This window comes from the organism of the source record quoted next, unplaced genomic scaffold (assembly GCF_019419815.1).
Source record: "Pyrus x bretschneideri cultivar Hongxiangsu unplaced genomic scaffold, Pyrus_bretschneideri_v1 Contig42, whole genome shotgun sequence".
NCBI lineage: Eukaryota > Viridiplantae > Streptophyta > Magnoliopsida > Rosales > Rosaceae > Pyrus > Pyrus x bretschneideri.
In genome coordinates this window covers 4163459-4176660 of record NW_025999746.1, presented here as the reverse complement: position 1 = coordinate 4176660, position 13202 = coordinate 4163459, and the positions used below count along the sequence as shown (strand labels likewise).

At 35.0% G+C, this 13202-nt stretch overlaps 2 protein-coding genes and 1 pseudogene across 2 annotated transcripts; all 3 read right to left on the bottom strand.

Moving 5' to 3' along the window:
* Positions 1-3618: 3618 nt before the first annotated feature.
* LOC125469424 lies at positions 3619-3737 on the bottom strand (annotated as a pseudogene).
* A 2391-nt stretch (positions 3738-6128) lies between these two features.
* Positions 6129-8440, bottom strand: LOC103929980 (ubiquitin-conjugating enzyme E2 27). Its single transcript, XM_009339255.3, has 5 exons — positions 8230-8440; positions 7672-7720; positions 6974-7133; positions 6685-6774; positions 6129-6478 (listed from the first exon to the last, which is right to left on the bottom strand). Exons 1-5 carry the CDS (start codon positions 8408-8410, stop codon positions 6371-6373), a joined length of 588 nt encoding a protein of 195 aa, XP_009337530.2. The 5' UTR covers positions 8411-8440; the 3' UTR covers positions 6129-6370.
* A 2257-nt stretch (positions 8441-10697) lies between these two features.
* LOC103929981 (early light-induced protein 1, chloroplastic-like) lies at positions 10698-11748 on the bottom strand. The gene is made up of 3 exons (XM_048566543.1): positions 11598-11748; positions 11417-11511; positions 10698-11018 (listed from the first exon to the last, which is right to left on the bottom strand). The coding sequence occupies exons 1-3, from the start codon at positions 11746-11748 to the stop codon at positions 10698-10700; spliced, it is 567 nt and encodes a 188-aa protein (XP_048422500.1).
* Positions 11749-13202: the final 1454 nt, after the last annotated feature.

Sequence of the window (13202 nt, the reverse complement as noted above, 5' to 3'; positions counted from 1 at the left end):
TTCATAATTCAAGAACAAAGGACAAAAAATACATGAAAAAAAAGGAAGGGGGGACATAAACATTACCTCTATATAAACAAAAAAAATAAAGATACTAGGAAAAGAGAGGGAGGACATGAAACCCAAACCATCTAAAGTCGAACTTAAAGGTCTAAACCTGCAAAACAAATCGAGCAACATCACAAGGTTAAGAAAAAAAAAGTGAGACAAACCTGTATGCCGAGCTGTACATTAATTTGAGAAGCGAAAACTAGGAAAGCCAATATAGTTTGAAAAAAAACAAGCATGAACCGCCAATAGAAAGGAAACATGTCATACCAAAGTTGAAGAAGACAATCCCATGTTAGCAACAAATATTTTCTTCTCGATATATATGAGAGACATAGAAAGTCATCTTCCAAATGAGGTCCAAACAAATAGACCATTGTGTACAAAAAGGCCAATGAGGATCAAAATCAGTTAATTGGAGGGCAGAAATAACACTAGAAAAGTCACTTTCCAACTAGACAATGTCAATCCGTTGATATGAGAACTCTACACCATTAATAATTGCTGATAATTCTACACAAAAAAAAAAAAAAAAAAAAAGTTACGATGACTAATCCCTTGGCAACCACCAAGAAACTGACCATGGCAATCCTTGAAAACTCCTCCACAAGCAACATGACCACGATTTCCTTTAGACAAACCATCTATATTAAGTTTTCCAATGAAACTAAGTGAAAGACCAAAGCACATGAAGAATAGTTGGCGTCTTGCGAGGGATAGGCTGGATCCCCATAAAAGAAAGGATACGAGCGTCAGAACCTTGAGAGCAACTAGGAATAAACTTCCCACTATGAACGATCCCATAATTGAAGGAAATGTAAAAACGATGAAAATAGATTGGGCGACCCTAAAAAAATAAACTTATTTCAAGTCTTTTGAATAGCATAAGTAGTAGAAAGATCGGCAAAAATCCAGAGATTGTGTATTTGCTGAGAAAAGAGTTTACATACATAGGCATCCTAGAAAAATAGCCAGAGAATCTGAAAAAGACAAAACGATACCAAATTGACACGCTAACCACCTCCAAAGTTGGCTAGAAATCCGACACCCAAAGAAAAGATGAATAGTAGAGTCCTTAGAATTATGACATAAACAACAAATGGATTCTAAAGAAATAACACATCATGTGGTGCACCTTCGGTATGAAGTTTGTCATGAACGATAGGAAGTTAGTTTGTCATGAAAAAGCCGCCAAGCCAAAATAGATAGTCAAGGCGAAACAGCCAAACCAAAATAGATAGTCAAGATGGAATAAAATGTCACCAAATAATCTTAACCCAAGCACAATTGCTATGTTTTTTTTTTTCCAAATAAGATGATAACCATACTCCTAGATCAGTTTTTCATCCTCTACATTTCAAGGCAAAGATAAACAAAGAATCTGTTGCACCACAGAAGGAAATAAATCTACAAAATAATCTAGCAAAGACGACCTTTGAGCTTCATTAGCATTTGAAACCCGAGAAAAAACTGTAAGTGAAATGAGTGAAGCTTATGAAGGGCTAAGAATCAAGCCATCCAACTATTTGTCAAACCAAAAGAAAATTGACCTCCCATCATCAATAATTCAACGACTAAATTAATTCTAATCAAAACAATGATCCACTCTAACTACAAAGATTCATTCTTTTGATTTTGGAGGGTTGAATTATTCGATCTAGGGTAAAAAGGATGGTAATTTTGTGCAAAAGTAACGTGAGAAAGAATGAATAATAATTAATAGTTTGATAAGCCCAGCGGATGAGATGGAAATGAATTCTAACAACCTCCACCGAACCCATTCAAAAGAGCAAGAGAAGTTGGATACTCACATTTATTACAAGAAACAAAGCTTGCATGTGAATTTAAGTAGAATTGCAATTCAAGGCACCAAGTTTTTGTTACTTTGTGGCTGATTTGATTGCATATCTACTACTAGTCCTCGTACTAGTGACTACTGAAGTGAAGGGTGATATTCAACCCACGAAGTTAAAAACTCTCACTAGTTTTCTGCTTCAAGAAAAATCCGATATTATTTGGGTATTCACTAGTTAGTATTTATTTTTTAATTTTGTTCAATGATATTTTAACACTTATTTTAACAACAAATAAGTTAATTATTATATTTGAGTTAATACAATTATAGGTTTAATGTCTTTCTTTTTTTTCCCTTCTTATACAAGTGATTATAAACTCTTTGACACCTACACCATATTTTTTCTATACATGAAACTTCGCAATGTTATAGTGGTGTTATCCTTGGGCATGAAGAGGGAAGGAGGAGGACGCAAGATTTCTAGGTGCAACAGTCTTCTCTCTTACGAGCGAGCGTAGGTACTTTACATGTGACTATAGCTAAAGAGTTAATTTCTGCATATGAAATTCTCAATTCCAGTCGTATCATTACTAAACATAAAAACTTTGTAAAAAATGTAAGTGGATACATATCTAAAAAAAACTTTAGCAAAGTAACGTAAAACTTCATTGTGCTGCTTGGAAGATAATTACTGGATTCGCCACCGCTTTTATAGTCCAATTCTCATATCTAATTATATAGTGGTAGTCACATTCAAGGTCAAGTTTATAGTGCCGGTGATTAAATAGAAAATTGACCCGTCATTGACTAGATGATTCAAACTTTCACGAAATAATAAAATGGCAATGGAAGGGCCAAGCATGCCAAGGTTTTTCTAGAGACATCAAACGAACATTTCATTGCATTCATTGCTCACTCAATTTAATTTTCCTTTGCTGCATGAGTCACATTTGAGTTAGGTGGAATGGCAATTTAAATATATTTGAGTTAGGTAGTGATGAGTATATTTTCACCAAACCTCTTGTTCTTTTTATCTTAATTATCTCAAAAGTTTTACATTGTAGATATACTAAGGCTAATACAATTTATGCATATGAGGTTCATAGTTAATATCAACGAGATCTTTTGTAGGAAAACTTTATATCTAAAATAAGTCGTTACATTAAAAGGCAATATCGATGATATTGAGGGGTCTGGCCTAAAACATGTATCAAATTTAACTAATAAATCACAATTTGTATATTATATTGATTATCATGTAATCTTAAGTGATTAAAATATGATTAACCATTTACCGTTATTTATATTTTATTGGACATATGTTCTAAAACAATTCTTGTCAAACCATAAATTGACCACTCAATATTTAACCACAAGCAATTATATTTTCTGTACGATTATTTCATTTTCAGTGACCACAATTTCAAACTATATTCCCATTTCGAAGTAGACACCTGAATGTCAAAATCATAACATTATTATTTTCTTTAATGAGAAGACAAAATGTCGAAATGGTCACGTTGTCGAGGACGTTGATAAACGCGATAATAGCGGAAAAAGGAGGAGCTCGAACGGATGCTTAAATACTTTTCATCAACTGAACTAAGAGACAAAGGTGAAAAGTTTTTCATCGGATCAGTATGTACATGACGTTTCCGAAACTTCTACGAAGCAGTCCAATCAAAGAAGCCCAAAGCTTTGGACTTTACCTTCTGATTTTGTGAAATGGGCCTGCTGAGATGATTTTTTTTTATTTTTTTTGTCGAATAAAGGAGGGGATACAACACAAAGACTTCACAGAAAGTCACCTATTCTAATATTATTCTCGTCCAAACTCGGTTAATTTTAGAGTTTTGATGGAATCCGATGCATGTGAGTTGGTATGATTGCATCATTTTCTGATCGTACGCCACGCATAATAGCAAACATAATATGTGCTACAATGTGAAATTTCAAGTTGAACTCTTACAAATTAAAGGGTAAATTACGGTTTGACCCCTTAAACTATTTTTTTGGTAAATTAACCCCCTGAACTATTTAAAATCAGTCAATTTACCCCTTGCCGTTAGATTGCGGAATCAATTCGTCAAATTCAAGGGCAAATTAGTCATTTCATCATTATTTGTTACTTGTTAGCTATAACCACCAATAAAATTTTGACACATGGACACAAAATAATTCAAAAATATATAGCATAATGAGAAAACATAAAAAACTAAACATTTACATAACGGACCATCTCATATTATCATTACACATTATTTTGTTTTTACATGTCATAATTACATTGTTGGTTATAGTTGACAAGTAAGAATTAATGAAGGAACGACTATTTTTTTTTGAATTTGACGAAATAGTGGATGGAATCTACTGACAATGAGTCAATTGACTTATTTCAAATAGTTCAGGGGGTTAATTTACCAAAATAATAGTTCAAGGGTCAATTTCAACTAAAGTAATAGTTCAATGGGTCAAATGGCAGTTTATCCTAAATTAAATATTCGTCATTGCACTACATGGAAGAGGCGATATTCTACTATGAGCGGAGGGTGAAGCAACATAATAGATCATCTGTAACTAGGGATCAAAATCAAATGAGATATTATACGTCCTCGTTATCTATGTGAGTCAAATTTGAAACCTCTCAGTTACTAAGGAGAAATATATACGTTCTAAACCGTAATACTAATTGGTATAAAGAGAAAATGGTTGACTAGAAGCATACATAATGTTGCAGAATCCTGAGGACTACTAGCCACAAAGAAGCAGGACAATCCAAAACCACAAGAAGTAAAAGAATCACAGCATTATTGAACAAAGCGTGTCCACTCTCGATTGGCTGCATTCTTTGATATGCGGTGGTCCTGGTGGATAAAAGGGCATAAAACTCATCACTTGAACCCTTCAACTAACTTTGTTTCTTCTAGATCCGAAGAAGAAAGAAAACACAGAAAGTTTGGGAAGGATTGAGAGAAAAAATGGGAAGCTTCATCTGCTGCTTGGATTCCGACGACATGCTGCTGGGCCTGGTGCTGGCGTTGGTGCTTGCAATGGCCTTCTTCATCGTGTGCCAACCTCCTCCTTCAAGGAGAATGGCTGTTTACCGTTGCTCCTAATTACATCTTCCCAACATACGCTTCGTTGTTTCGTGTTGTGTATTTTTTGTAATGCTCCTTCTTTTGCTTCGTGTGCTTTGTGTGATCGCGGAAGAATTGTAAAATATTCAATTTGAAGCTGCGATGGCCAAAAATGCATATGTATTGCATTTGTACTTATATATAGGATTTCTCTTCCCATGCACATGAAATAATGACCAGTGAAATGCCAGTTTTTTTATTAATTTTATTTGTGCATATATTAAATATCAAAACCAAATAATGCAGGTACCAGAAATTGAGGTCTTACTTTTCTTTTCTTTGCTTAAACGTCTGAGTTTGGTATGAGTGTTGGTGTAACCAGAAATTGAGGTTTCTCTTCGTTTTTTGATAAAGCAATGCTAAGAGAGAATCGAACCAAAAAAAAAAGAAGCAACGCTAAGAGAGAATCGAACACAGAACCTCCTTTTCAATGGAGAGGAGAGTCGTTACGACAGAAGACGAGAAAGCAAACCAAAACCAAATAATGTACGTACCAGAAATTGGGGTCTTACTTTTCTTTTCTTTGCTTAAACGTCTGAGTTTGGTACGAGTGTTGGTGTAACCAGAAATTGAGGTTTCTCTTCATTTTTTGACAAAGCAATGCTAAGAGAGAATCGAACACAGAACCTCCTCTTCAATGGAGAGGAGAGTCGTTAGGATAGAAGACGAGAGAGCAAATAGACACCGGTTGAGAAATTAAAAAGGATCCAAAGTTACAAAGATGCAGGAACTAAATAGCTACCCACAATGAACCCCTAGGAGCTTGTACTCGAGTGATTAAGAACAATTACCCCTGCATCGAAGGTCACAACGAATCCCCCTCCATTACTATCGCTTGTATTGCAGAATTCAGTCGCAATGAAAACACCGAAAATGCATTAACATAAAGACACCATAATCGTGTCTAAAGATCTGATCAAAACCCCAATTCGTCAATCATCGGACACCCCGTTTCATCGCAAACATTGCAAAACTTTGGAATTTTTGAGTGAGTATTAGAACAATATTTCAAGAATACAACATTGGTAATAAACATAACACCAAACAGAAGCACATTCCTTCCCGGGAAACAAACATGCATGCCCAAATCCAACCCACGGCCCCCGACATTTTCTGCGAGGCTGATTTTGGTGAAAGAACAACGGTGCTGAAATAAAATTTACCCAAGTTCCACATTTTAACACACTTGGTCAATAGGAGTAGAGAGACAAAGTCAGCCAAGCATTAGAATAACTCTAAACTAAACAAAGAAAACCTTATATCCAGTTAATCCTTGATGTCAGTATACTTTCCGGCATCTTAGGGTGGGTAGCATTATATACTTAAAAGATTATATCTCTGCTGGCAGCTGTTGTTTTTCTGCTAACCAGAGCAAAGTTATTAATTCTAGCTAACCGGAGCAAAGCTTTTCGAGGGCCAAGTTCTCATCCCCACCAACAGCTTCCAGAGTACTCCTTGCCTGAGCTTCAGGGAAGCCCATCTCAACAAGCTTCTGTACCTGTAATGTAAAATCCACCAGCTTAACAGATCTCCAGATTTCCGGATAATTTCTTCGTTGTGAGTTATTAATAAGATAATAAACTAAGAGTTTGCCAGACTGTTGAGTTTGATTTCAAAGGAGTACTCTTTTTTATTTTATGGTGAATTATGTTTCAAAATTTATCTGTTTTCTTTCCATCAAAGAGAAGGCAGAATCAGACTGACCTTTTCACCAATCGCCAGAGATGATTTCTTGGCAAATGTTTCTGTCCAGTACCGAGCGGTGCCAACAAAGGTCTGATAGTCTTTCAGATACTGCAGTATCAACATAGACATACTACTTTAAAAAGAGAGAAGAATTTCATAAATAAATACACAAGAGGCATCACTAGGGCAAGATTAGCAGCAATCCATTGCGAGTCCGGTACTCTTTGAGTACTACACATTCACTAAACGTCATCTACCATCAATCCACAAACACATATTTGGTTAAAGGAAAAATGCTAGTTTAGACCTGTTGTGCCACCACAGCATCTTGAGGATCATCCGGCTGAGGGGCAGAAAGCAAAGCTTGTACAGAAAGAAGTGCTGTCTTCAGTGTAAGAGCTGGGCTCCATTGGTCTTTCAAAATATCCAGACAAATTGCTCCACTTTGACTGCTAATATTAGGGTGCCTTCAACATATGACATATATACACAAAAGAAAATCATTAATGATTCCTACGCATATCGTTTTTCTGAGTATACCAATTCATCAGTCCCGGAATCTTACACAGTGGCACCTGGTTGTTTTGTTCTACTTTACAAACTGCTTTTACTTAATGTTATAAAAGTCAGTAAACGGAATATACTAAGAACCGAACATTGACATCCAAGCCAAATCAAAGAAAGTTCGATCAAAGTCCCCAACTTGCAGTTTAAATTGGGTTGACTACATAGAGACCTAAAAGGAGTTCTAATTCCGAATCAGAAGCTGGGCTTCAGTATACCTTCTTCGTTCATGCTTTATTCTTAATGGCTTCTATTTCCAGTCTTATCAAACCGGGAAATTTAAAGTCTATTTTCCGAATGCATACTCGTATATGCAATATGACCTAAACGGCTATGTAGGACATCTCATAGTACTCAGTGTGTGCACTGTGTGGTGATTGAACAACCACAATAGAAAGAAAATAAACTAGAGGAAGAGATGTGAACATAAATTCGCCCTACCAAACTTTGGTCGTAAACTGCATTTTGGGAGGCTCAAAAGGGTACGCATCTGCACGAAGAAATCCGACAGTTGACAGCCGTGTTAGTAGTAATTTTAGCATATTCCTTTCTCATTCGTTACGAATCGAAACCCATGTTTACAAGCAACCAGCTATTAGCTAAACTATTTATTTTTGCATATTAATGCAATCAAAAGCTACCCAAACCAAATTATCTAACAGCACAGGGTCCGAACCCACAAGAACAAGAAAAGGAAGTGTAATTTCAACAAATTAATACTCACACGCTTACTTCCCTCCAAATTAAACAACCCATATATTACAAATTAACATCTTTTTAATTTTTTTCTTTAGCAGCAAATTTCTTCATTCAAACCCACTTAAACCCAACAATATATTCACTGCCATAACCTTTTTCATAGAAAAGTTTCAATTTTGGCACAACCCAATTCACTTTCTGGGCTTTTTCTCGAGAAACAAACAGAAAAAAAAACATCAAAATTAAGAGTACAAATACAAAACAGCAGCAAACAGTGAAAAGGGCAATTGAGAATTGAACCTGGCAATGCGATGTCGATCTGGAAAGTGCCGCCCTCATAAGGAGTACCAACTGGGCCGGGAATTGTTCCGATTAAACGGGCAAGAGTGGCTTCGTTTTTGGGGATGACTTTGATGCCGGAGCGCTCGATGTCTCTGCTGCATTCCAGAAGCTCCTTCTGAACCCTAGCGAAGTCTACCATCTTTAATTGCTCGGAGAGAATTAGCGAAGAACTCGGGGAGAGTGGGAGATAGCGGTATGGCGAATAAAGCTCTCGCCTTTATCTCGCTCTCTATCGCTTTCTCGAATTATGCTTTACTTGCACTTATTTTTTTTATGCGTAACGATAGTTACTTGCACTTACCAGAGAGAGAAAGGGTAAATCAAATTTCACCATCAACTAACCAGTGAAAGGTGCTTTTTTTTCTCTCTTAAAACAAAATATTTACTATATAAAAATTATTATTGACATTCGAAAAATATCATATCAAGCCATCAAATTTTATTTTCATATATATTTCTACGGTGTATAAAATTAATTTTGTGAAATATCATATGAACCTATGCAAATTTTTCAATTTGTCATATCAACCTTCTAAAATCAGTAATTTATTATCTCATCTTAATACCATTAAGTTTTTCATCCAAAACACTTCACTTGTGTTTAGGATTATTTCAAACATTTGATCTCATTTTCATTTTATTGTTTGCCATAAGGAATAACTTAGTAAAAATAATGTAAGTTGATATTTACCATTGTTTTAGAGGACAATTATACTACAAGAACATGTGGTATATATTTTGAGGACTATACTGTTGAAGAGAAACTCGATCATAATTATGCCATGTCGTTATACTAAGTTTGGTTTTTGTTTTAGAATAAAAAAATATTATTTCATTGCCTAAACATTCTTGTTTTTTAGTTTATAGAAACTCTAAATTTTTGTTTCCGCAAAGAAAACTTTTTAGAAGGAGAGTGGAGAGTTGAAAGTCCTAAATATTTTTAAACACAAGTCATGTGCAAAGTACACGCTTTATTTTGAATGTAAACCCTTACGAAGTTAAGGGCATATGACAAATTAATGAATTCAGAAAGTTTATATAACAAATTATTTAAAATTTTAGTTTATATGACAAATTGATAAAAGTATATGAGTTCTTATAACATTTTAAAATTTCTCTTTTAAAGAATTTTATAAAGTAAAGAATTTTGATGGTTTTGAGAGAATTTCATAATGTGTTAAACAAATCATGTCTTCTGTGAAAATTCCAAATGAATGTACGCCCCTTAATTTTGATTGAAGTATAAAATCGTGGTTTAAGAAAAACAACTTTTATTTACACAATCACAATTGCTAATATTTAATCTCGTTGATGGAAGATGTTAGCACCACTTCGTGAGTGTGTCATGTAGTTTTAGCGATCGATTGTTTGGGTCCTACGCAAGTCATGGACAAACCATCAATAGTTGACATAACATCACACTCACAAGCGTCCCATGCATATCAATAGTCAATATATTATTATGTGCTCATTTACAATTGATACTAGCACAACTTTTGATTTAATTCATTTAATTTCAATTTGACTAGTTAACATATTTAGGTTCTTGGAGTTGGATCTTAAAAGTAATAGTAGAATTTAACACTCCTTTTTGTTGGTCAAACGTAGACCTTAACATTCTAATAAGGAATAAAATATGGTGTTAGAGAGACTATTTATTTAAATCATATGTAGTGGATCATATGACGTAATTATTGATGATCGAATTATTACTTCAGTGTTGATTGGCGTTTTTATTTATTATTGATGGTTAATATTTACTTTGGTAGGCAGCTTACAAGTTTAAATTAATTATTCTACTATTCAAGGTTAAATGTTAAATATTTAAGGAAGTATTGTACAATTATCATTGCATTCTTTTATTATTATTATTATTATTATTATTTTAATTTATTATTATTAGGAAGAGTGGGGAGAGTTAGAAAGTATTACAATAATTTAAGAAATGAAGAGTTTTGAACTCGGAACGCATGGGTAAAAACCCAACACCCTATTTACTAGGATATTGGACCACATGCAAAAAAGTGTACTTGCATTCAAAACCATAGTTCACCTCAGAAAAATACTATGAAAGAAAAGGCAAATATACATACATTTATATATTGTGGGTTATGTGATTATAGATGATTGAATTATTAATTGTCGGTTAACATGCTTATCTCTTATTGATGACATCTTATTTGATTTAAAAATTTAATCTCACTAGCGATAGTCATTTTATATATTTACATTATTTTATAAATTGTAATTACAATATATGACGAGCATTAGATAACTTAAATTGATTTACATTATGATTTTAATTTGTACAAGACTGCAAATCATCTAATAGCATACTCATATCACTTAATATTACGTAGATTGAAAATGGACCCACTCTTTTCTTTTGAGATATTAGTCTACACTAGGGTCCCACCCTTCACATACTAAGTGAAGGCCAAGGCTACTAGTCCTAACATTGCCGGCCTTCCATTCCACAACTCAGCATCTGAAGTCATGAGCCCCTCTGATTTGGACTCCACACTCACCCCTTTGAATAGAGGAACCAAGGATGCCACCGACAGCAAAATGCTGGTGCCGAGGAACAATGGGATCCCTGAACCTTTGGATATCTGAGCAAACACATTTTGGCCCTTGGATAGCTCCGCTGCTAGAGCTGCAACGAATCCCACCATTGCTAGCCTGCCGTTGATTCTCTCCGGTGCTGGCCCACTAAATGCAAGCACGTCTGAAAACTTCGGGCTGACCTGCACACACAAAGAAATATTTACACGTCACATGCTTGTCGTGCATCCCATGAGAATCTATTGTCGTGCATCCCTTGAGAATCTATGTATCTTCATGAGCTTATAGTTTTGAAATTTTATAAGAATGAGCGGTGAAGTTAGAATTTTATAAAAATGAGTGGTGGAGCTATAATTTTTATATTTTCTTTTATGTTGTGCACGATGTGTTTGAGATATATATAGCTCCGCTTGTCATATGTTCTCTCATCGAATTGTTTTGTAACACATAATTAAAATGTTTATGTTGCGAGACTCTGAATTTCAACTCTAATTAGCTCTAAATGTGTGGTTAAATTTGAGAGTTGCACAATGTAAGTTTGACAAAAGAAAGCTTCCCGGCATAAGGAGTAGTTAATTACCTTAGGAGGAGGAGGAGGTAAAGGTGATGAAGGAGCTGGCTCTGAATTTTCTGATGCATCTGTAACAGTGGTTGGTTGCTCCTTCTGTTCATCCTGCAATTAACCCATATGTGATTAAAACCCTAACCCTAATGCATGTATAATGCTAGATTAATTAAAGACTTATATAGGAAATTTATCTTGGCCATTGCGATTACTCTCATGTGAGCATGCTTACGCAGATTAATTGGTGCATAGTTAGCAGGAACAATCAGCTGGTTCACTCTGCTCTTACCAATTCCATAAGCTACAGAACTTGTAAAGATTGATTGCATGGAAATTGTTGCAGCCATTGTACGTTTCTTAATTAAACAAGATTAAGCAGGCAAATAGTTAATCAACTGAAGAACTTTTAAGAAGGCTGTAAAGTGTGCGTTTTATTTGGACTGTTAGAGTTTCCCACTTTTAAGAAGGCAAATAGTTAATCAACTGATGCACTTTTAAGAAGGCTGTAAAGCATGCCTTGGAGTGGGATTATATAGTGGAGTGACCTTGAGGCCCTAGGTGCTAAGCGGAGGAAGCTGAATGGTGCAAAATTTGGTACCACGTACGTCCTCATTAGGGTTTCCCAGTCAAAACGGGGTTTCCCTTGCTCCACACATATTGTGGTAAGTAGTGTACGAGAAATGGACGTGGCTTCCTCACTCACCACAACGCTGCAATGAATCAACAGTACGTCTGATTTCTGCGGTGGCATTTGGTTTTTAGGGTTTTTTTTCACAGATTCTGGTCACGAGGGCTACGTAGCACATTCTACAATCTACGAGAGAGTACCAGATTTCAACGTTCTAGTCTTCTAGATAATTGAAGAATGTTATACCGCTTATGGGATTAGAAAGATTCAAAAAAATGTTGGATCGGGTTTAATTAATTACCTCCTCTTAATTACGTGATTTACGTTTGACATGGCTTTGTGGGAGAGTTTGTGGGGATTTATATATATGGTCAGTTAGTCTTCATGTTTTTTGGCAAAGCGTGTGAAGATTAGAAGGATGAAATGCTTTGCTTTGGTGACGAATGCAAAGCATTGACAGAGAATTTTAGGCAACCACGCAAGTGGCAAACTGGGAGGAAATTACTTGAGCGGCATCAAATTAATATCAATAAATATGCGTCGCAATAATAACAGTGTACTCGTATTATGAAAGTTTTTTTTGATAATAAGAGTGTCTTCAACCACAACGGTTGAGAACAAATAACTAATTGGTTACTTATCTTTTGTATTGTTTTATGGCGAGAGAGAAATTTTGTTGTAGTCTGGCGTTTATCTTTTTGTATTTATCTTTCTCGTCACGCAAGCTTATATATATATATATATATATCTTTTTGGTCACTTCACATTCACACATATATTAGATTAAAAAAAAAAAATACAACCGAAAACAACTATGATATTTGACCCTTACTTATGCGCGAGGATCATAACAAATTATCAATAATCTAATAACAAAAAAAAAAAAAAAAGTTGATTCTATGTGCTCACATCTCTTTAATTAGATTGATTACTTTTCATCCTTACACCTAAATTTCAAAAGGATTGGTAAGAGTAACATGAGATTTCAGAATATAAAATACGTAGTTGGAGCAGAAAGGAAGTTTTGGACGATGTACAAGTCATAAGGGCCTCCAAACATATATATCTCTTGCTTTCATATCTCCCATTATTGATGCTATACTTAATTGCTAGTGCTATTACACGGTGGTGGTGAGGTTACGAAACCAACTTGCTATCCTATGCAACAAGACA